The 23,541-nt window shown below is 58.1% G+C and overlaps 1 protein-coding gene across 1 annotated transcript in view; it reads right to left on the bottom strand.

Annotated features, from left to right (window-relative positions):
* Window positions 1-12,357, bottom strand: part of FOXO6 (forkhead box O6) — a 44,382-nt gene extending 32,025 nt beyond the window's left edge. The window contains exon 1 of the mRNA XM_059488758.1: window positions 11,913-12,357. Coding sequence (XP_059344741.1) covers window positions 11,913-12,335 — 423 coding nt within the window. The 5' untranslated portion in view covers window positions 12,336-12,357. The remainder of the gene's footprint in view (window positions 1-11,912) is intronic.
* Between the last annotated feature and the right edge of the window lie 11,184 nt (window positions 12,358-23,541).

Here is a 23,541-nt window from a genome sequence, read left to right as displayed (position 1 = left end):
GGGATGGGAGCGCTCCCAGCAGAGCTCCAAGTGACTCTGTCATGGCATGGGAGAGCTCCCAGGGCCCTGCTAGCACTGCAGGAAGGAGCCCTGACAAAGGAGGGCACGGCTGGGTGCTAAGCATGGTCCTAAGCATGGTGCTAAGCATGGGCCTAGGCATGGTGCTAAGCATGGGCCTAGGCATGGTGCTAAGCATGGGCCTAGGCATGGTGCTAAGCAGAGCCCTAAGCGGGGTGCTAAGCAACGTCTAAGCACAGTCCTAAGCATGGTTCTAAGCAAGGCCCTAAGCAGGGTCCCAGGCAGGGCCCTAAGCACGGTGCTAGGCAGGGTCCTAGGCAGGGTTCCTAAGCATGGTCCTAGGCACAGCCCTAAGATGGGCCCTAAGCAGAGTCCTAGGCAGGGTGCTAAGCAGGGTCTCAAGCAGGTTCCTAAGCAGAGTCTAAGCAGGGTCCTAGGCAGGGTCCTAGGCAGGGCCCTAAGCAGGGTTCCTAAGCAGGGTTCCTAAACAGGGTCTAAACAGGGCCCTAGGCAGGGTCCTAAGCAGGGTCCTAAACAGGGTCTAAGCAGGGCCCTAGGCAGGGTCCTAAGCAGGGTTCCTAAGCACGGTCCTAGGCAGGAAACTAGGCAGGGTCTAAGCTGGGTCCTAGGCAGAGCCCTAAGCACAGTCCTAAGCAGGGTCTAAGCAGGGTTCCTAAGCATGGTCCTAAGCAGGACCCTAGGCAGGGCCCTAAGCACGGTGCTAAGCAGGATCCTAGGCAGGGTGCTAGGCAGGATTCTTAAGCACAGTCCTTAGCATGGTCCTAAGCAGGGTCCTAGGCAGGGTCCTAGGCACAGTCTAAGCAGGGTCCTAGGCAGGGCCCTAAGGATGGTCCTAAGCAGGGTGCTAAACAAGGCCCTAAGCAGGGTCCAGGCAGGGTCCTAAGCAGAGCCCTAAGCAAGGTGCTAGGCAGGGTTCCTAAGCAAGGTTCCTTAGCATGGTCCTAAGCAGGGTCCTAAGCAGCATTCTTAAGCACAGTCCTTAGCATGGTCCTAAGCAGGGTCCTAAGCAGGATCTGAGCAGGGTTCCTAAGCAGGGTCCTAGGCAGAGTCTTGGCAGGGTCCTAAGCATGGCCTTAAGTATGGCCCTAATCATGGTCCTAGGCGGGGTCCAGTCCTAAGCAGGGCCCTAGGCAGGGTGCTAGGAAGGGCCCTAAGCACAGTCCCAAGCACTGTCCTAACCAGGGTCTAAGCACAGCCCCAAACAGGGTCCTAGGCAGGGCCCTAAGCAGGATCCGAAGCAGGGCCCTAAGCAGGATCCGAAGCAGGCTCACTGTCCCCAGCTCTCCCACCTCACTGATGTTTCCAGCCCTGCACTGTCAAACCCATCCAGCAGCCCCAGGGGGCTCCGGGGATGCCCCAAACCTCACAGTGCCATGGAGTGGTGCCCACTCCCCCAACATCCACAGGTGCCAGTGTGGAGCCAGGGGTGTCCCCACGCCCCCAGCGCCCATCCCTGTGTGGGGACACCCTTCCCACCTGCTGGCACTGCCCAAAACCGCGGCTGTGTGCACTCTCACATCCCTGCCAGGCTCACAGTCTGGGAATGCCCTGGCCAGGCTCCCGCTGTGCCAGGCTTTGCCATCCCCAGGGAGCCCATCAGGGATAATGGCAGCACCATCCACACCCCGCACAGCCGGGCTCCAGCCCTGATTTATCAGCAGCGAGCGGGGGCGGGCGGTGAAATGCCAAGGAGCATTCAGAGAGCCTCAGCTCTCCCTGGATTCCCCCAGAGCTGCCCCTGGATCCCCAAAAGCCTCATCTGTCCTTGGATCCCCCCAGAACTGCCCCTGGATCCCCCAAAGCTGCCCCTGCATCCCCCAAAGCTGCCCCTGGATCCTCCCAAAGCCTCAGCTCTCCCTGGATCCCCCAAAGCTGCCCCTGGATCCTCCCAAAGCCTCAGCTCTCCCTGGATCCCCCAAAGCTGCCCCTAGATCCTCAAAACTGCTCCTGGATCCCCAAAGCTGCCCCTGCATCCCCTCAGAGCTGCCCCTGCATCACCCCAAGCTCCCCCTAGATCCTCCAAAGCCGGCCCTGCATCCCCCAAAGCCTCAGCTCTCCTTGGATACCCCCAAAGCTGCCCCTGGATCCCCAGAACTGCCCCTGGATTCCCAGATCTGCCCCTGGATTCCCCCAGAGCTGCCCCTGGATCCCCAAAAGCCTCATCTGTCCTTGGATCCCCCCAGAACTGCCCCTGGATTCCCCCATAATCACCCCTGGATCCCCCAAATCTGCCCCTGAATTTCCCCAAAGCTGCCCCTGGATCCCCAAAGCTGCCCCTGGATTCCCCCATAATCACCCCTGGATCCCCCAAAGCTGCCCCTGGATCCCCCCCAAAGCCTCAGCTCTCCCTGGATCCCCCAAAGCTGCCCCTAGATCTCCCAAACCCCAAATCTCGGTATTCCCGTGCCGTGCGCGATGCCGAGCCGGCAGCACCTGCAGCTGGCAGCCCCGGCCATGTGACAGCCGGGGACAAAAGCCATCCCAGGCACGCAGGGAGTTCCCGGGGACAAGTCTGGCACAGCGCTGACGCCACCAGGCAGGGCCAGAGGGCGTTTGGGGACAGGGGCTGGACACACCAGAGCCACATCCCCGCCGGGGGAAAGGATTCATCACAGCCAGGACAAGCCCAAACCTGACACATTTCGGGGCGTTTCTGCTCTGTTTTGCCTTCTGTTTTGGGCAGAGGGTTGGGGAGCAGGTGCCAGGCTCAGCTGCAGGCTCCCCAGCCTGTCTCAGGGTGGGAAAGGTGCCCCAAATGCCCTCCTGGCACTGTGCAATGTGTTTTAAGGACAAACCCAGGGCTGAGGCGGCCACACCAATGAATGGCACTGAGGGCATCAGGCTCATGGGCTGCCCCAGCCAGAGGGTGCCCTGCAGGCTCAGCCCTCCTGTGGGCACCCAGTGAGGATGAGGAGGGGCAGCCCACATCCTGTCACCCCCCATTGCCCTGCCACTCCTGCCAGTCTGGAGGAGATGCCAGCAGTGCCTGGGGCAGCACAGTCACCAGTGCATGTGGCAGGGCTGGAAAGTGCTTGGGGACCTGGAACGTGGGCAGTGCCACCACTGAGGGCAGTGGCACCACTGAGAGCATGGCAAGGCTCTTCCTTTGGGCCCCCAGCAGGACCTGGCACCCTGGCACACAGCACCCATCCCCTGGGGGCCCCAGCAGCCCCAGGGCCGGGCACGGAGCTGGCACAGCCCCAGGAATGCCCATCTGCTCCACACCCCAGGGCTGGCCTGGCTGCAGCCTCCTCCCAGTGCCCCAGGATTTGAGCCAGACTCCCTGGGAGACACGGAGCTGGGCGAGGCTGTGGGCAGTGCCCGGGTGAGGGGCTGTGGGCACCAGGACGGGCATCCCAGGGGTCACCCACAGCCTGACCAGAGTGGGGCAGGCGAGCAAAGGGGGATTTTTGGGCAGAGGGGGGGTGAACTTTTGAACCCACAGGCAGGAGATCAGTGCATTACCTTAACGCGAGTTAAAAATAACCGTCTCGTCTCTCGAAATGAGCCTGTCTGCAATTACAGCCTGGCATGTCTGCTCCGGAGCGTCCCCGCGCTGGCACCGCGCCAGCCGCCTGCCAACAGCCCTCCCTGCCTTGCCTCTCCTCCCTCACACTGCCTCTCTCGTTTTTGGGGGGTGTTTGGGGTGGTTTTGAATCCGTGGGGCGCTTTTCCCCCCATCCCAAGTAAATTAAAGGTGGTTGGGTCACCCCCATGCACCCACACACAGCCTTCGAATGCCGCAGCGCCTGCGCCCCAAAGACACGCTGTGTCTCCAAGACGTGCTGTCCCCAAGGTCCCCAAGGACAAGGGAACACTGCCACCAGCCCACCGCGACAGGAGGGAGGTGCAGCGACCACCAGGGGTTGGAGGGTCCCTCCCGTGCTGCCCTGGCACACCTGAGACGGCCTGGTGCAGGGCGTGGGCTGAGTGAGTGTGGGGAGACTGGCACAGCCCGGGCCCGGGCACAGAAACGGGGACATGCGAGGGGACACAGCGAACGTGAGAGGGAACACACGAGGGAAGAGGGAATACACAAGGGGACAGAGGGAACACACACAGGAACACATGAGGGAACATGTGAGAGAACACGTGAGGGAACACACAAGGGAAGATAGGGAACACACATGGGAACGCAAGAGGAACACACGAGGAAACACAAGAGAGAACACAAGAAACACAGGAGGGACACGCGAGGGACACACGAGGGAAAACACATGAAACCACACATGGAAACACAGGTAACACACATAGAAACACACAAGGGAAGAGGAAACACACAGAGAAATACGCGAGGGAACATGCGAGGGAACACACGAGGAACGCACAAGGAACACGTGAGGGAACACACACAGGAACACACAAGGGAACATGAGAGAACACACAAGAGAATGCACACAGAAACACACATGGAAACACACATGGAAACAAGGGAAGAGGGAACACGGAGAAACACGCGAGGGAACACATGAGGAGAGACAGGGAACACACACGGGAACACAAGAGGAACACATGAGGGAAGACAGGGAACACATGAGGGAACACAGGAAGAACACAGGAGGAGCACACATAAGAACACGCAAGGGAACACAAGAGGAACACATGAAGGAACACACACAAGAGAACACGTAAGGGAACACAGGGAACACACATAAGAACACACGAGGGGACACACGAGGGGACACGTGCCCAGGGAGGCTGCAGGTGCCCAGCAGCACCGCTGCCTGCCCCCCTGGGATCTGCCCAGCCCCACAGGAGGGGTCTGGCAGCACCAGGGCATGCGGGTGGAGCCACCCCAGTGCCACATCCTGGGAAAGCCCCTCGGCCCTACAGGCCCCAGGGGCTGCATCACTGCTGCAGCCATGGCTCAGTGTGCACAAAGGGCAAAAGCCCAAGGGCCACCCCACCCCAAACCCTGCTGGGCATGGAGGGATGCACAGAGAGGCACGGGGCTCCTGGGGAGGGGAGGAATGACAAAGGGGACCCCAGTATCACCCCTATTCTGCTGCTGACACCTACCCCCAGGCCAGCACCAGCCCCAGGGGTGGACATCTCCTGGTGGAAGTCATCCCTGCTCATGTAAGGGGTTGGAACAAGATGATCCTCAAGCCCAGACCAGTCTGATGGTGATTCTGTGACACCTCCCAGCAGCCTGGGATGCCCTGGGATGCTGGAGCATCCCTGCCTGCCTTGGGGGTCCCCGGGCTCCCCGCCCAGCGCCGGGTGCCTCCTCCTCCTCCTCCTCCTGCTCCCCACAGCAGTGAAAGCGAGCTTTGTGCCGGGGCTTTCAGTTCCCCTGGCTGGCACCCGGCCAAGGCACCACATAATAATGAACAGATGCTGTCCAAAATGAGCCTCAGCGGCAGACAGGCGAGCCTCCGCGTGTCCTTCCGTAACCCAAAGTGCCTTTCACCTCGGCACTAATCAGGCACCTTCCCTGGGAGCCGGCAGTGCCAGGATAATTAAAAGTAACCTGAGCAGGGAGCAGGGAGCCCACCGAGGTGGGTGCAGGGGCAGGGGGCAGCTGTGTCACCACAGGGAGGGGACACAGTGAGGGGAGACCTCGAGCCAGCTCCAGAGCATCCCCATGGACAAGGACACGGCGGCTGTGAGGCCTGGGATGAACCCCAGGGATGGAGGGGACAGCCTGAGGATGGGGGTCCAACCATGCCCAGACCCTGTGGATGCATGGGGAGAGGACATTCATCCCTTTCCTATAAATTCCCTGCAAGGACCAGAGCTGACAGGGGTCCAACCCCCCTCCTTCAGCCCCAAGGACCTCCTCCCACTGCCAGCAGCATTCCAATGAGGGTCCCACTAGGATGGGAAGCCTGGCCAAGGAGCCCCCAAACCACACCTGGCCCGACCCACAGCCTCCCTAAAAAATATTTACAAGGTGACAGGTGCCCAACCCCACTCCTTAAGACGTCCCACTGCCAGCAGCATTCCAGTGAGGCTCCCACTGGGACGGGAAGCCTGGCCAGCTCACCCCCAAAACACACCTGGCCTGACCCACAGCATCCCAAAAAAATATTTACAAGGCTTTTTAATCACAAAATCCATTTTCTAGCCCAGAATGCTGGTCCTCCGCCCACCCCAGCAGCAGGAAACAGAGGGAGGGATGCACACAGGGATCCAGGATGGTGAGAATGCCAGGCTGCAAACACTCTTCTAGTCCACAGGATCTTAACTGTAGTTTATATTCCAGTGGTTATTAAAAATAAAGGGGGAAGTGCAGGGAGGGGGGAGCTAAGAGCAGAGCAAGCTGTTCATTTGGAGCCTTTCCCTGGGGTTTAATAAAGCCCCACTCGCTTCTGTAGTATCATTTTTATGCCATCATAAAGCCGGACCATTTAGCAGGTTTGTGTTACTTCAGCAGTTAGCGCTGCATGAGAAGCGATTCCACAAGAAGGGAGAGGAGGAAAAGGAAGAAAAAAAAAAATTAAAATTAGAAGATGAAAACCTCCAAAAGGAGAGAGCAAAATGAGGTGGGAAGGAGGAAAGGGGATTCCTCACAGCCACACCAGCACTGCAGCACATCAGGGGGATGTGAGTGGGCTCCACCATCCCTGTGGGGAGACCCCACTCCAGTGGTACTGAAGGGTCAGAGACCCCAGCCCAGCATGCAGAGGGACCCTGCCTGTGATGGGAAAAGGTGGGGAGGGGTCTCCTCACACCAGGGGATGTTGCACCTGTGGGGACGGCAGAACCAGGGTGGGTTATCCTGGGGAGCTGAGGGGTTCCCCGAGGTGGAAGAAGCAGCAGCTCCCCCAACCCTGAATGCTCCTGGGGCTGTCCCAGCCCCTCTGCTCCCAGCCCAGCTGGCTCATCCAGCAGCACTGTGGGGCTGGGGCAGAGGGGTTCCCCGAGGGGAAGGAACCAGCAGCTCCTGACAGGGCTCTCCCAGCCCAGGGCAGCCCAAGGGGAGCATCAGGCTCCCTGTGCTGCTGGAAAAATCTCCTTATAAGGCCAGGATGGGATCCATGGCCGAGCTGAGCCCAGCCAAAGTGCCCAAGGGGAGCCCTGAGCTGCCAGCCCGCACTCAGCCCTGGGCTGTGCCCACCCCGAGCCTGGCACTGCCCGCACCGCTAACCCAGCGCAAACAGGAGCCAGCCTGGCTGCACCCCCAGAGCCAGGTCACCCCAGAACCAGGTCACCTCACCCTCCCTGTGGCTGCCCCCTCAGTGCTGTGCCACCCCCAGGGGCAGCACCCACGCCCCAGTGGGGGCAGAGCCATCCCCATCGCTCCCAGGCGCTGGCTTGGAGCCTCTCCAGCCACACTGGGCAGGGCTCCAGAGGCACTGTCCCCATCCAAGAGGGGATGGGCACCACTGAGAGAGCCACAGAGCCAGGAGCTGCTGCCTGGGAGGATCCTCGGGGCGCCCAGCAGGACCTTACCCTTGCCCATAGCTCAGGGGGGTCAGTGCAGCAGGGAGGGGACACAGCCTGGCACCCCAAACCCCCGAGCAGCAATGAGAACCCTGACCACACCACCACTCACACACCATTCCCACACCTTTTTCTGCCTAATTAATGCCTGTCCTGCCCTGCAGGAGCATGGTGGCATTTTGCAGGGGGATGTCTCTGCATGGCAGCCCCCATGCCAGGCACGGCTGCCACGCCACCAACACCACAAAATATAATCGAGGGGACACAGCCTGGCACCCCAAACCCCCAAACCCTCGAGCAGCAATGAGAACCCTGACCATACCACTGTTTCCACACCTTTTCCTGCCTAATTAATGCCTGTCCTGCCCTGCAGGAGCATGGTGGCACTTGGCAGGGGGGTGTCTCTGCACGGCAGCCCTGGCCACCACGCCACCAACCCCACAAAATATAAACGAGAGGACACAGCCTGGCACCCCAAACCCCCAAACCCATGAGCAGCAATGAGAACCCTGACCACACCACCACTCACACACCATTCCCACACCTTTTTCTGCCTGAATAATTCCAGTCCAGGAGGATGGTGGCACTTGGCAGGGGGGTATCTCTGCATGGCAGACCCGGCCACCACGCCACCGACCCCGCAATATAAACGAGGGGACACAGCCTGGCACCCCAAACCTCCAAGCAGCAACAAGAACCCTGACCACACCACCACTCACACACCATTCCCACACCTTTTTCTGCCTGATTAATTCCAGTCCAGGAGGATAGTGGCACTTGGCAGGGGGGTGTCTCTGCATGGCATCCCCCATGCCAGGCATGGCCGCCACGCCACCAACCCCACAAAATATAAACGAGGGGACACAGCCTGGCACCCCAAACCCCCAAACCCATGAGCAGCAATGAGAACCCTGACCACACTAAAACTCACACACCATTCCCACACCTTTTTCTGCCTGAATAATTCCAGTCTAGGAGGATAGTGGCACTTGGCAGGGGGGTGTCTCTGCATGGCAGACCCGGCCCGATGCCACCGACCCCGCAATATAAGTGAGGAGGAGGAGGAGGGAAGGAAGGAAGGCTGGGAAATTAAGGTTTTCAGCACTGTCAGAGCCGCATCAAACAGGCATCCACCAGCTGATGGCTTGATTGTTATATTTTGGATGTCAAAGCGGAGCAAGCAGAACCCTTTAAAATGCATCAGCGCCGCTGCCTTTCTGACGGAGGGTGTTGGTTTCCCATTAACAAGAGGAAAGCGTGAGCTGGAGCAGAAAACTTCAAGCGCTTTGGAATTGATAAAATAACAACTCCCTAATTAAGCAGAACTGTCAGTCAGCGGGCGCCTGCTGCCCTGCATTGGGAAGCAGCAGCAGCAGCTCCTGGTGCACAAGCCCAACAAGCCAGCTCAGCCCTGGGGGATGCAATTCCCCAGGATCAGCAGGCAGAGCATCCCCACTGTGCTCTCCAGCACACCCAGACAGGTCCTGGTGCTGGTCATGGATGAGGTGTTTGGGTTCTGTCCCTCAGTTTGCCTCACCAGGAGTGATGTGGCTGCCCCTGGATCCCTGGAAGTGCCCAAGGCCAGATGGAACGGGGCTTGGAGCACCCTGGGATAGTGCAAGGTGTCCCTGGCCATGGCAGGGGGTGGAAGGAGATGAGCCTTGTGGTCCCTTCCAACCCAAACCACTCCAAGATTCTGTGACTTTATGAAACCACGTAATGCAATGCGCAGCCTGGCGGGGAAGGAGAGGCCTGACCCCAAAAATGCAACTCCTGCCAACAGCCTTCCCTTTCCAGAGACAACACCAGCCTGGGGCACACATTCCTGATGGACACAGCATCCCCACTGCCAGCTGCATGCAGGGAGGGGTCTCCCTGTGAAGGTCCCCCCAGAGAGAGTTTGGAGAAGTCCAGAGTGGGATTTGAAGTGCTCAAGGCCGGGTTGAACACAGCTCTGGGCAGCCTGGTCTAGTGGAAGGTGTCCCTGCTGGGGTGAGATGCTCTTTAAGGTCCCTTCTGACCCAAAGCACTCCATGATCCTGCAGAGCCCTGCCAGGGCAGCAGCCCAGCCGATGCCCATGGGCACACTGGACCCCCAGACCCCACCATCCTGCTCTGCCCAGCACCATCCTGCTCTGAAGGAACCAGCCAAAAAGGAGTGAGACCTGCCTCTGACTCTGGCAGTGAAAAGCTGAACCTCTGCCATGCCTGGGGCCACAGGGAAAAGTGCCCAGTGCCCTGGGGAGGGGACACAGAGGAGGGGGACACAGCAGGGGACAGCCAGGAGGGACCACGGGCTGTGGGGACGGTGTTTAACCCCTGACATGCTGGTGTCTGATGATACCACCACACAAAGGGGGTCTCTGCTTCTCACTCAGGCTGCTGCCAGCCCCCGCAGTGCCAGCCCCACTTGCAGCACCAGGAGAGGCTCCTGGGCACTCCAGGGCACTTCAGGGGACAGTCCTCAGCCCAGCTGGGGGGCTCCAATTCCAGTGGAAAGCAGGGGGCAAGGCAGGCTCCAGGAGGGAAGCAGCCAGGCAGCTGAAGCACCTGCCCACAGCCCAGGCAGAGCCACAGCAGAGGAGCTGGGCCAGGAAAGGGGAGAGCACCCCAAGATGGGGCGCACACAGGGGAGCCCCTGAAAATGATCCCGGACTCTGAGCCTGTCCTCCACTCTTCACAACATGAAACCCCCAGTGACACGTGTGACAGCCTGGGAACCCCTTCACTCCTCATGCCAGCCCCCTGACACCTCTCCAGACCCCACCAGTGCATGTCCCCATGGTGTGCAAGCCCTGGCAGACCCTTTTCCTCCAGGTGGGGGTTGGAGAGGCCCCACAAAGGCATCATCACCTCCTGCCACCTCCACAGCCCTGACATCCCTCCTGCACCGAGGGGACACCAGCTGCCCCCAGGCCACCACCAGCAGTGGGTGCCAGCCTCCACACAACACCAGCCACATAGCCCAGCCTTCATGCCCCAAAAGAGCCCGGTTTGCACCCAGTGGGCTGGATCTGGGTGTCCCCAGCAGAGGCAGGACACGCGTGCCAGGGCCACAGGCTGGTGTGGCAGCCCCGGAGCCCGGTAACACACTAATCACCCTGGAGGTGACAGGGCTTAGGGGAGGACTTAGAGGAACCGGCTCCTTTTTACTGACACCATCTGGACACAGCCGATCTCATTCCCCTGCCAGCGCAGAGCGCAGCAGAGGGGCAGGGGTGACCCCAGACCCATCACCGGATCCCCACTCGCAGCATCAGAGCGGGGAACGCTGCCTGCGCCAGGGAATCCTAGCGAGCCCACAGTGCCAGGCGAGCGCAGAGCCGGGGAATGCCAGCCTGGAATGCCAGCCTGGAATGCCGCGGGGACCCTGCGCTGCCAGCCTGGCCCCCGGGGAGGGGGACGCGGCCGCGGGGAAGGCGGGGGCTGAGCCAGCGGGGACGCCCCGGGTGACAGCCAGGCTGGGGACAGCTGTTTGTTTGGGGACAGCTGTCTGGGGACAGCTGTTTGGGGACAGCCCGCCCTCCGGCTGCCCTGCCGGCCACGCCACGGGCACGCCGGGACCCGGAGAGCTGCGGCCGTGGGGTTATCACCCGCCGTACCCCGGTTATCGCCCGCTGTAGCCCGGTACCTGGGGTTATCACCCACTGTACCCCAGTTATCACCCGCTGTACCCCCGTATTTGCGGTTATCACCCACTGTACCCCGGTTATCACCCGCTGTACCCCCGTATTTGCGGTTATCACCCACTGTATCCCGGTTATCGCCCGCTGTACCCCCGTACCTGGGGTTATCACCCACTGTACCCCGGTTATCACCCGCTGTACCCCCGTATTTGGGTTATCACCCACTGCACCCCCGTACTTGTGGTTATCACCCACTGTACCCCATATTTGGGGTTATCATCCACTGTACTCCCCTACTTGGGGTTATCACCTGCTGTACCCCGGTTATCAGCCACTGTACCCCGTACTTGGGGCTGTGTTCCCACGTAATTGGGGTTACCGCCCACCGTAACCCCGTTCTTGCGGCTATCGCCCTCTGTACCCCCGTAATCGGGGTTATCACCCTCTGTACCACCCCATATTTGGGGCTATCACCCACTGTACCCCCGTAATTCCACTGTACCCCCGCACCTGGGGCTGGCACTCGCTGTACCCAGTGCTGGCTCACCCGCGACCCCGCTGCCTGTCGCTGTCCCCCTCCCCGACCTGCCGGGGGACAGCGGCACCGCTCCGACCCTCATCCCGGGTGACACAGGGACAAGCTCACCCCGGCTCCAAAACACGACACCACGAAGCGCCAGCTCTCCCCAAACTTAACCGAGCCCTTATCTCGCCAACTGCGAGGACGGCGGGGATCCCCCCAAACCTCCCCGCTAGGACCAAGCTCCGGCTGCCCCGGGAGAACCCTCCAAGCTCCGGGACACAGCTCCGGGAGAGAGGGCAAAGTTGCGCTGGGGATGGGGTCAGGGGGTCAGGTACCTTCCAGCCGGCCGAGCTGTTGCTGTCTCCTTTATCCTTAAAGTAGGGGACGTATCGCACCATCCAGTCGTAGATCTGCGAGAGGGTGAGGCGCTTCTCCGGCGAGCTCTCGATGGCTTTGGTGATGAGGTCGGCGTAGGAGAGGTTGCCCCAGGCGTTGCGCCGGGAGGTCTTGGCCTTGCGGAGCTGCCCCACATCCGCGCCGTGGGGCGGCGGGGGAGCGGCGGCCGCTCTGCGCTCCACCGGCGCCGCCGCGTTCTCCGCTCCGTCCCCGCCGGCCGCCAGCGCCGGGGTTCCCCCCGCGCCCCCATCTTCCTCCTCCAAGTCGGGGTGGGGGAGAGGCCAAGTGCAGGAGCGGGGACGGCTCTGCGGCTCGAAATCCGGGTCGATCTCCACCTGATGCGCCTGGAGCTTTTCTTCCATGGTCGCCTCCCCGCTGCCACCCCACAGCTCCCCCCGGAGTTACGGGCGGTTTCCACCCAAAAAAAAAAAAAAAAACCAAACACCCAAACACACAACAAAAAACCCAAAATCTCGAGAGGGAGAGGAGTGCGAAGGCGGGCTCCCTGCCCGGCTGCAGGGAGAAGGGAAGGAGGAGGCGCTGGGTGCGCGGGTCCTGGCGGGGGGAGCCCCGAGTCCGGGGAGCCCCGGCTCCGGCGGCTTTAGGAGGCGGCTGTGCCCGGCGCCGCGCCGGGAGCGCCGAGCCGGGGCACACGCTGCATGCTCCTCGGCCGCCTCTCCAGTCCGGCCCGAAGCTGGGGGGTGTTTTTTGGTTCGGATTTGGTTTTGGTTTGGTTTTTAGCAGCCGCGGAGCTCCGGAGCGGTTCCCGGCTCAGTAGCCAGCGGGGCGGCTGCGGGCGGGCAGGGCGCGGGGGCGGCCGCATCCATCGGGCTGGCGGCGCGGTCAGGCAGCAACAGATGAACTGGAGCGAGCGGCGGCGGGCGGCATCCTCGGCCGGGGACCGGCGGGCTCCGGGGCCGGGCGGCGGGGCAGCTAAGCGGGGAGAAGCGGGACGGAGATAGTGGGGAGCCCTCGTTGCGGCGGGCGCAGTCTCCCGCGGGCGGCCCGGCGCTAGGTCCGGCGGCGCGGCGGAGCCATGCTGGCGGGCGGCACGCACCTGACAGCGCCGGCGAGGGCGGCGGCGGGCGGCTCCCGCCCCTACGCCCCCCCGCTCCGCTTCAGCGGCCGCGCACCTGCCCGCCGCCGCCGCCGCCGCCGCGCTGCCGCCACGGCGCGGGCGGGCCACATGCTGGGGCGGCCGCGGCTCGCTCGCTCGTTCTCTCCTCGGCTCGCTCGCTCGCTCCCTCCTTCCCTCCCTCCGCCGTGCCCGTTCCCGAATGCGGGCGCCGCCGTGACACAGGGGGAGGGCCCGGAGGGGCGGGGGAAGGGCGGGGGAGGGGAGTGCCCCCGCGGCTGGCGGGGCAGCGGCGGGGCGGGACGGAGCGGAGCGGAGAGCCCCGGCGGAGAGCCCCGGCACCGCGCTGCCCCCGCCCGGCCCGGGCCGCGGCCCCCGCCCGGCCCCGCCGCGGCCCCACGTGCGCCCCGGGCGCCCCCCATTGTTGCCCCGAGCCGCCGCCGCCGCCTCATTGGCTGGAGGGGCTCGGCGGCCACGCCCCCCCGCCCGCTGATTGGATGGGCGCCGGCGGGACGCTCCGCGCGCGGGGGGGATGAATGGGGGAGAGGCCCCGCCCCTCGGGTGACGTCACGGGTGCAGGCTGCATCCGCGCGTCACCCCGGGCAACGCGGCCGCGCGGCGGGACACGCCCCTTTACTACGGGCCACGCCCCCGCTGCCTCGGCCACGCCCCCGCAGCGCGGTCGGGGAGACCCCGAGTGGGCCCCGCCCACCGCCGCGCAGCCCCGCCCCCCACTGGACACGCCCCCGCCTACGTTGGAGGCGATCCTGATGCCAGTCCCGACCCCGATTCCAATCCCGATCCCGATCCCGATCCCGGGGGCGATCCTACCCCGATCCCGATCCCCATCCCGATTCCGATCCTCATCCCAATCCCGATCCGAATCTCGACCCCGATCCCAATCTCGACTTCAATCCCTACCCCGATCCCGATCCCAATCTCGACCTCAATCCTAATCCCGACCCCGATCCCGACCCCAGTACCGATTCCATCCCAATCCCGACCCCAATCTCGATCCCAGTCCCGATCCCAATCCCAATCCCAATCCCAATCCCAATCCCAATCCCAATCCCGACCCTGTTCCCAATCCCAGTCCCGATCCCGGTCTCCTCAGGCCTGTCCTGCCCGCGGCCCATCAGCCGGGTGCCTTCCCGGTGCTGTCCCCACCGCCATGCGGTGAGCGAGGGACCGGACCCCCCTGGCCCGGCAGGGCAGGACAGGACAGCGCCGTTTCCTCCATCCGCACACAGCCCGGCACCCCCGAGGGTACAGACCCCTCATCGTGCACCCACTGGGGACACCCGCCTGACCCCAGCCCCCTGCATCTACCCCAGCATCCCCCTCCTCACCATCCCCTGGGGACACACTGCACGCACTAGGGACAGAACTGTCTGTGCTTTGTCCCCATCTTTGTCCCTTCCCCACCACCTCCGGTACCCTCCACGCTGCCCGCTCTGCCCTGTCCCTTCGCAGCAGCCATGCCGGGGAACGCTGTCACTGCGTTCCCCGCATCCTCCTGCTCTTTGTCACCCCCGGTGCCACCAGTTGTTCCGGTGACAGCTCTTTCACGCCACAATCACGGCACAATCCTGATCCTGCAGCCCCATTCCTGGCCCAAAAGGACGGCCTGAGGTTACCCAAGCAACTCAAGGAGCTGATGCTTCCAGCCTGGAAGTGCTCGGCCTGACAGCTCTAATAATATAATTAAGTAGAATATAATCTAATAGATAGAATATAATGTAATAAATATAATACAATATACAGGCGGGACTTGACAAGTGCTCTGTTTCACAACCCGCAGTGACAGTGACAGCTCCAGCTGGCCCTGGGGGCACATCCCAGCAGCGGGGGGCTTGGGGAGGGGGCTGTGTCCCCTGACCCTTGCCCGGCACCTGGGGACCTGTGACCAAGCCCCTTCTGACAGCTCCTGGTGTCCCTGCCCCGGGGAGGCTCAGCCAGGCTGGCACCAGAGCAGCCCTCAGGACGGACCTGACCCCAAAATCCCCTGATCCCGAGTGCTGCCCTGCGCCTCCCTCCTCCCCAGAGCGTTTCTCCAGGGATCCATCCCAAATTTCCCTGGCTGTGCTTCACACACCCGTGACCTCCTTCCTGTGCCCCAGGGCGCCGTTCCCTCCTCTCTCTCCGCAGCCTTTTGCCCACTTGGAGCCGGGGATGTTTTTTCCCTCAGTCTTGCCTTTCTTAGTCAAAACCCTCCCACATTTCTCACTCTCTCCCAGCCTTGTTTTCCCAGCCCAGCAGAGCCAAGCAGAGGGTCCCAGCCTGCAGAGCCTTCCCGTGGCTGCCTCTCCCTCCTGGTGCTGCTCCATTCCTCCCACTGCACTTTTCCTGCAGCAGGTGCCTCTCCCTGCCCTCACCCTCAGCCTCCTCAGCCCTTGGGGAGCTCCCTGCCCACGCTGCCAGCTCACCCTGGAGCTTTGGCAGCTCCCAAAGCTGCTCTGGCTCACCTGCTGCCTCAGTTTCCCCACCTGTGCAGCCCCTCCAGGCAGGCATGGAGAGAGGGAAAAGAGAAAAAAAAAAAAAAAAAAAAAAAAATTAGAAGATGAAAACTTCCAAAAGGAGAGAGCAAAATGAGGTGGGAAGGAGGAAAGGGGATTCCTCACAGCCACACCAGCACTGCAGCACATCAGGGGGATGTGAGTGGGCTCCACCATCGCTGCTGGGGAGATCACACTCCAGCCCCGTGGTGCTGAAGGGTCAGAGACCCCAGCCCAGCATCCAGAGGGACCCTGCCTGTGATGGGAAGGGTGGGGGGGTCCCCTCACACCAGGAGATGCTGGGGGTGTTGCACCTGTGGGGACAGGAGAGCCAGGGTGGCTTATCCTGGGGAGCTGAGGGGTTCCCCGAGGTGAAAGAAGGTGACAGGTTGGACAGCTTTGTGGCTCCTCTCAACCAAAACTGCTCCCATCCCATCCCATCCCATCCCATCCCATCCCATCCCATCCCATCCCATCCCATGCCACCCCTGGCTTGCCCAAGGCTCATCCCTGACCTGCTCACCCATCCCCGTGGATGCAGAGCAGCACATTCCTGGGTGCAGGTGTTCCCATTCCTGCGTGCAGGGCACACCCAGCTCTGGGATGCCCACGGGGGGGTGATGAATCCTCTGCCCCCGGCAGAAACTCGGGGCTGGCTCAGCCTCCCCTTCCCAAACACCTGGATAATTATCCCTCGCCCTCCTGGCAGCACCTCCATCAGCCACCCCTCCCCTTGGAGCTGCAGCCCCGATGCTCAGCCACCCCCCGTGGGCACACACAGGCCAGGGGGCAGAGCTGGGGGGCACCAAGCTGTCACCTCTGTCCCCCACACCCCAGGGTCCCAGATGCCAGGTCCCCCTGGGGAAGCTGGGGCTCTGTGGGTGGCACCTGGAATTTCAGGGATCTGATCCCAACACAGTATAGGTGGTGATGGGCAGTTGATGCTGCCGGGTCTGGGTGCACAAATCTCCAACGTCCTTGGAAATGGTCACAGACTGAGCTCCCCTGTCCCAGCACCTCTGGGCAGAGCCAAGGCTTGGTGTCCTCACCTGGTGCTGGTGTCACCTCCCATCCCACCCCACCTGTGGGCACACACAGGCCAGGGGGCAGAGCTGGGGGGCACCAAGCTGTCCCCTCTGTCCCCCACACCCCAGGGTCCCAGATGCCAGGTCCCCCTGGGGAAGCTGGGGCTCTGTGGGTGGCACCTGGAATTTCAGGGATCTGATCCCAACACAGTGAAGATGGTGATGGGCAGGTGATGATGTAGGGTCTGGGTGCACAAATCTCCAACGTTCTTGGGAATGGTCCCAGTCCCACAAATCTCCAACGTCCTTGGGAATGGCCACAGACTGAGCCCTCCTTGAGCAGAGCCAAGGCTTAGTGTCCTCACCTGGTGCTGGTGTCAACTCCCATCCCATCCCACCCCACCAGGCCAGCAGCATCTCCATCTCATTCCCACAACATCCCATGCATCCCTCTCTCCTTGCCAGCCCCAAACTGGCACCTGGGGGCTGCCCTGAAGCCCCCATGCCCTTCACCACCCAAGCAGCTCCCAAGAAGCAGCAGAGCAGTTTTTGGGTGGAAGGAAGCACCAAAGCAGCCCCAGCAGTGTGTGAGGTACCTGCTCTGCTTTGGGAGGCAGAGCCACACGTGCAGCACATTCTGTGAAATGAAAATTCCCCCAAATGCTGATTTTGTCACTGTAAAACACGAAATAAAATGATGTGGACACGCAGCTCTCCAAGGTAAAAAAGAGAACTTTTAATTTCTGATTCCAACATTTATAGATTTCCAAAAGTGACAGTGGATTGGAGGGTGACAGTGCCACCTCTCCAATGACACAGGACAAACCAACAGTCCATCAAATTTCTCCTCCTCCATAAAATAACGCAAAAAAATGTTATTTACATAAAGTGTGTGAGAAAGTTCATTACAAAAATGTGAACAACAGAAGGTTTAGAAAAACTTTAAAAAAACAGGGTGACACTAATTTGGGTGATGGACATGCCACGTGTGACCCTCTCTCCCTGGGATATGGTGGTACAAGGAGATCTCAGGCAGTGCCTATTAAAAAGCACTTTCATGGCACATAAAGTGGAAGTTAAGTGAAGGAAATGATAAAGTCAAAATGAAATATTTTTACTTTGCTGAAATGAATTTCGTGTTTTGACATGAGCGGAATAAACATTTTGACACTGCTGAAACAAGAAAGTCAAAGTGATTCTGTGAGGCTTCTTCCCGGGAAAATGGCAGCGAGATCGACAAGTTCCCAGGGAAAGATCTGATTCCAACAAACCCCTGATTTCTGATGGAAAACCACTCCAGGGAGTCCTTCAGCCCTGTGCAGAGAACAGGATTCCAGGTGACACCTGCACCTGCCTTAGTCCCCAGAACAGTAGCAGGGAAGGCAATCTGCCTTTATTTTTATTATAATTAAATTATTATTTTATTTTGATATTATTATATTATTAAAGGGAGGGATGGATGCACCTTTGGGCTGGATTCCCCACCATCACATGAGGACTGATGCTGAACCCTCAGTCCATGCACGAGGCACAGGTGTCCAACAGCAGCAGGGTTTGTCCCCTCTTCGTGTCCCCATCTTCAAGGTCACATCATGTCAAACCAAGGGCATCACACTGGGACTAAACTTTCATACTCTTATTTGGGGAAATTTCAAGAGGTTTTTTTTATTTTATTTTTTTTTTTTTAGTTTAAAACCCAAATAGTTGCATTTCAAATGGCTGGGGTTTTGCTGAAAACAGACAGATACTTTAATAGTCTCATGTAGCTGATGGCTTCATTTTTCATGTGATACCACTTGGGTGGAAAATTGCTGACCAACCTTTGATAGGAAATTTCTGATCAACCTCTGGTGCTCACTCCAGGTATTGTATTTTGCTCTAGAACAGCATTTAGGGGGAAATCTGTTCTTTAATAATAGCAATGCCTAATAATAGTTTTGAATGTTAATTCTTGGCAGCAGTTCCATGTGATTAAACACACCTTTGCTGCACAGAAAATGGTGCATGTCGTGCAACAAGTTCACTCACCCTCTAATCTCCCCTTCTGGCGCAGCCACCCTGGCCAGGCACAAGGGCAGGGAAATCTGCAGCCCAGCTCACCATTCCCTGTCTGCATTCCAACAGGATGCAGCAGCTCCTCTGGGCTCAGTGCTCCAGATTGCAAGACAAGATATGTTCTATTACCATCTGTATGGCAGTTGTCTTTGTCGAGTGGGCAGTTTGCCTTATCTCTCTCTCTGAGTGACCACATTCACATCTCCCTCCAGGCAGACCCCTGCTGATAACAGCTATGGAATGTCCCTGCATGGCTGATAAGAACTACAGCATCCCATTGGGAGATGGGAGCCCAGAGGGAGGAGCCAAGCATTCCTACCCGGATAGAATCTGGAGATTCTGCAACACCAGCACGGCTTCTGCACTGCATTGCCCAGAGGAACAGCAGCTGCCTCTGCCCCTGGATCTTCAGAGGCAGAGACTGCACCTTTCTGCAGGATCCCTGCTCCAGCAGAACCAGCCCTGACACTGCAGGAGGGCTGAGCCACAATTCCAATGGCACTGCTGCCAACAGCCTGACCCACAGGGTGTCAGGTTGGGTTCTGACTCTGGCACTGTTGGTTTAATTCACTGCATTGTTTATTTTATCCTTTTAAGTTTTTTTTTTCCTTTTCCCTATTAAAGATTTCCCGCTCCCATATTTTTTGCCTGAGAGCCCCTTAATTTAAAATTTATAGCAATTCAGGAAGGGGGTTTGCATTCTCCATTTCAGGGGAGGCTCCTGCCTTCCTTAGCAGGCACCTGTCTTTCCAAACCAAGACACTCAGCATCACCCTGGCAGTTCACAGGCATTTGTGACAGTCCTGTCCCCCCAGGCAGAGCCCCCCAGTAACTAAGGGCAAGAGACCTCAGGGGATATGGTTGATTCCTCTCTGGTGTCCCACAGGTGAGGGCATGAGGCTCAGGTCACCAGCAGGGCTGTGCCAACCCCTTTGGGAAGCATTTATCAGCAGCTGAACTCCTTCAGGACCCCCTCCACTTCCTAGGTCTGTATGGAAGAGATGTCCCAGGTTTCTGGTGCTGCTGACCTGGAGGCAAAGCCCCCAGCATCATCCACCTCCCCCAGTGCCTCCCACTGACCAAGGAGAGGTGACTGGAGAGACAGCAGGAGTGCCTGGGGGAGATGGTGCTGGGGAGGTTGGTGAAAAAGAGCCCTCAGCCTCAGCACCCCTCTAGGCACTGCATCCCCAGCATCCCTGCAGGGTGGCACTCAGGTCAGTCCTGAATTTGGGGGATGGATCCCCCCAGGGTGCCCAGCATCCCTGCAGGTCAGCCCTGAGTTTGGGGGATGGATCCCTCAGGCACAGCTGTTGCAATAGCTGCAGCCTCCCTTTGCATGTAGAGGCAGAGCCTCCTCTCCAGCCTGCATGCTAATGAAGCATCCTGGAATCCCTGCGTGGTCGCTTCCTAGTTAGGCTCATCTGCCTGAGTGAGCTGCAAACTGTTAAACACATTGAGTGTGTCAGACCAGATATTATCAGAAATAAGACTACCTTTCTCTGGCACCCACAGCTCCCAGACACACAGCAGAGAGATATTTAAATCTTTTCCTGCTGTCTCCTGTTCTTCCAGTGAGGCACTGCTCTGACAGGTCTCTTAACCCCTTCCCTTCCCTTCCCTTCCCTTCCCTTCCCTTCCCTTCCCTTCCCTTCCCTTCCCTTCCCTTCCCTTCCCTTCCCTTCCCTTCCCTTCCCTTCCCTTCCCTTCCCTTCCCTTCCCTTCCCTTCCCTTCCCTTCCCTTCCCTTCCCTTCCCTTCCCTTCCCTTCCCTACTCTATTTTGGTTTTCTCTCTGCTCTCCTGTGTTCCAGGAGTCCCCACTGCCCTGGCCCCATTCCCTGCCATCCCCACCAGCACCAGAGGTTCTTCCAGCACCTTCCACCTCCACACCCATCCCAGCGGGGCACAGCACTGGCAGCCACAGGTGCCCACACCCAGCCCTGTCCCCTCCAATTTGGGATCCCCCTCACCTAACTCTGCCCTTCCCAATTCAATTACATCCCTGTGAGAAACGCCAATCACTTGTTTTTTTAAATTGTAAAAGTTTAATAGTAATGAAATGGTTATAAAAATAGTAATATAATTAGGGTAACGATAATTTGGACAATTTGGGTTAGGACAATATGAGACAACAGAAACAAAGAGTTACAGACATCTGGGTACCTTTTTCTGGGTAAAATAAGCCCAAAAAAGGACACACATTAACAGAGGATTAACCCTTAAAAGCAACAGCCTGTTGCATATTCATACACCTCATACATGATGCATAAATTCCATTCAAACACAGGATTCTGTCTGGTCAGTGTCAACTTCTTCCTCTTAATCCTGATGGTGTCTTCAGGGCTGAACAAGGTGGGAAAAAGTTCATTTCTCCTGATAATGAAGCAATAAATTTTCTTTCTCTGAAAGATTTAGGTGTCCTGTGGCTGCTATCTGATGTGAGTCCTTTCTTTAGAAAAAGTATCTTACATAGCATAGTTTCTATTTTAACATTATATTATATATTATATTATATTATATTATATTATATTATATTATATTATATTATATATAAAACTATATTTAACCCACTACTTAAGATAATTAATACAGCATCACTTTCTAACACAACACATTCTGTCTGGTCAGTGTCAACTTCTTCCTCTTAATCCTAACCAGCATCTTCAGGGCTGAGCAAGGCGGGAAGAAGTTTGTTTCTTATGATAAGAGAGCAATAAATTCTCTTTCTCTGAAAGATTTAGGTGTCCTGTGGCTCCTATCTCAGTGTGAGTCCTTTCTTTAAAAAAAGTATCTTACATAGCATAGTTTCTATTTTAATGTTATATTATAATAATATGATATGAACAAAATATAATATAATATAATATAATATAATATAATATAATATAATATAATATAATATAATATAATATAATATAATATAATATAATATAATATAATATAATATAATATAATATAATATAATATAATATAATTAATATAATATAATAATTATATTAAATATAAAACTATATTCAACACACTACTTAAGAAAATTAAGCATCACTTTCTAACACAACACACATAGCATTCATTTGAATATTTGCAAAGAGCCAATGCTAAACCAGGCATATTCCACCCCTGGAGCCTGCGGGCTGCCGGCCCTGCCCCTCCCAGCCAAGCCCCAGCAGCTCCTGCCTGTTGTGGCCGCCTGCCCGGAGCTCAGCCCCGACGCTTCCCGAGGCTGCCTGGAGCTGCAGCCCAGCAGTGCAGCCCCGATTGCATGGCCAGAGGGTTTGAGAGGGGCCATCTGGCCGGGCTCGGCGTCCAAGCACAATTTGCTGGATGGTTTTGAAGGTCACTGAGCAGGGACTGGAGGCGCTTTCATATTTTCTCATATAAATCACAGAATTACAGAATGATGAGGTTGGAAATGACCTCTATGATCATCGAGTCCAACCCAGGCCCTAACACCTCAACTATAGCACCAAGTGCCACATCCAGTCTGTTTTTAAACACATCCAGAGATGTAGGGGGATAGAATGTTAGAAAATAAAGGTAGTATAGAAAGTAATCTTACCCCTAAGGAGTTGCAGCTGAGCCAATTATTAGAGATTAGGAACAGGCCTGACTTTAACAGGCCACAGGTGTAGCCAATGAGGAGTGCTATAAAAGAGTGGGTTGGTTAGTTGAGAGGGGGTCTGGTGTCAGTGAGATAAAGGAAGAGGCAGTGCTCTGAGGAGTTGTCCACGAGAAACATCAAGGAGGTGTGAAACTCTTGCAATAAGGAGACAACAGTATAGAACCCCTGCAATGTAATGACAACACGGAGATGGTGATTCCACCACCTCTCTGGGAAGAGCATTCCAGTACCTTATTATTCTTTTGGTGAAAAATTTTTTTCCTAATATCCAACCTGTACCTTCCCTGCTGTAGCTGCAGACTGTGTCCTCTGGTTCTGTAAGTTGTCAACCTCCCTTCAGGGAGTTCTAGAGAGCAATGAGGTCACTTCTAAGCCTCCTCTTTTCCAGGCTGAACAGCCCCAATTCCTTCAAATGTTCCTCACAGGGTTTGTGTTCCCAGCCCCTCACCAGCCTCGTTGCCCTTCTCTGGATGTTCTCAAGCATCTCAACATCCTTCCCAAACTGAGGGGCCAGCACTGGACACAGCACTCCAGGTGTGCCCTCACCAGCGCCGGGTACAGGGGAAGATAAATAACAGCATTTCCAAGGGAGGGAACAGGAGCTCATGCTGGGAGGAAGGATCTGGAGGTTCATCTCATGCTCCCTGCCCAAGAGTGCCATGGTAGGGACAGGTTCCATGGCATGGACATGCTCCATGGCAGGGTCACCTTTGCTGGGACACACTCCATGGCAGGGCCACTCTTGATGGCAGGGACAGCCCTCTGGTCCTTCCCCTCTCCTGCTGTGTGCAGCCCAGGCCTGCCTGCTGTTCAGAGAGGGCTGAGCCCTGTGCCCCATGCCCAGCCTGGTGCCAGCCCTGCACCCTGTGCCCACCTGGGCACTCTCTGCCCCTGTGCTGAGCCACTCCTTCCTCTCCTTTTCCCAGTTGGATGGGCAGCCTGTGCTGCTGGAGGTGTTTCTTGCTTCCACACCGCACACCTGTGGGCTTGAGGCTCAGCCAGGGAGCATCCCTCACCTGCCAAAGCCCCAGCCTGGGGTCAGGGATGCCCCTCCAGGGGAGCCCACCTTTACCAGGGTCCTCCCTGCAGGGGAGGGAGGGGAGGTGAAGTACCCATGGAGGGATGTGAGATGCTCAGGGAGGGATGTGAGGTGCCCAAGGAGGATGATGAGGTGCCCAGGGAAGGAGAGCAGGTGCCCAGGGAGGATGATGAGGTGTCCAGGGAGGGAGGGGGGATGCTCAGGGAGGATGATGAGGTGCCCAGGGAAGAAGAGCAGATGCCCAGGGAGGGATGTGAGA

Source organism: Ammospiza nelsoni, chromosome 25 (genome assembly GCF_027579445.1).
Source record: "Ammospiza nelsoni isolate bAmmNel1 chromosome 25, bAmmNel1.pri, whole genome shotgun sequence".
Lineage (NCBI taxonomy): Eukaryota > Metazoa > Chordata > Aves > Passeriformes > Passerellidae > Ammospiza > Ammospiza nelsoni.
This window is presented reverse-complemented; position numbering and strand designations above follow the sequence as displayed.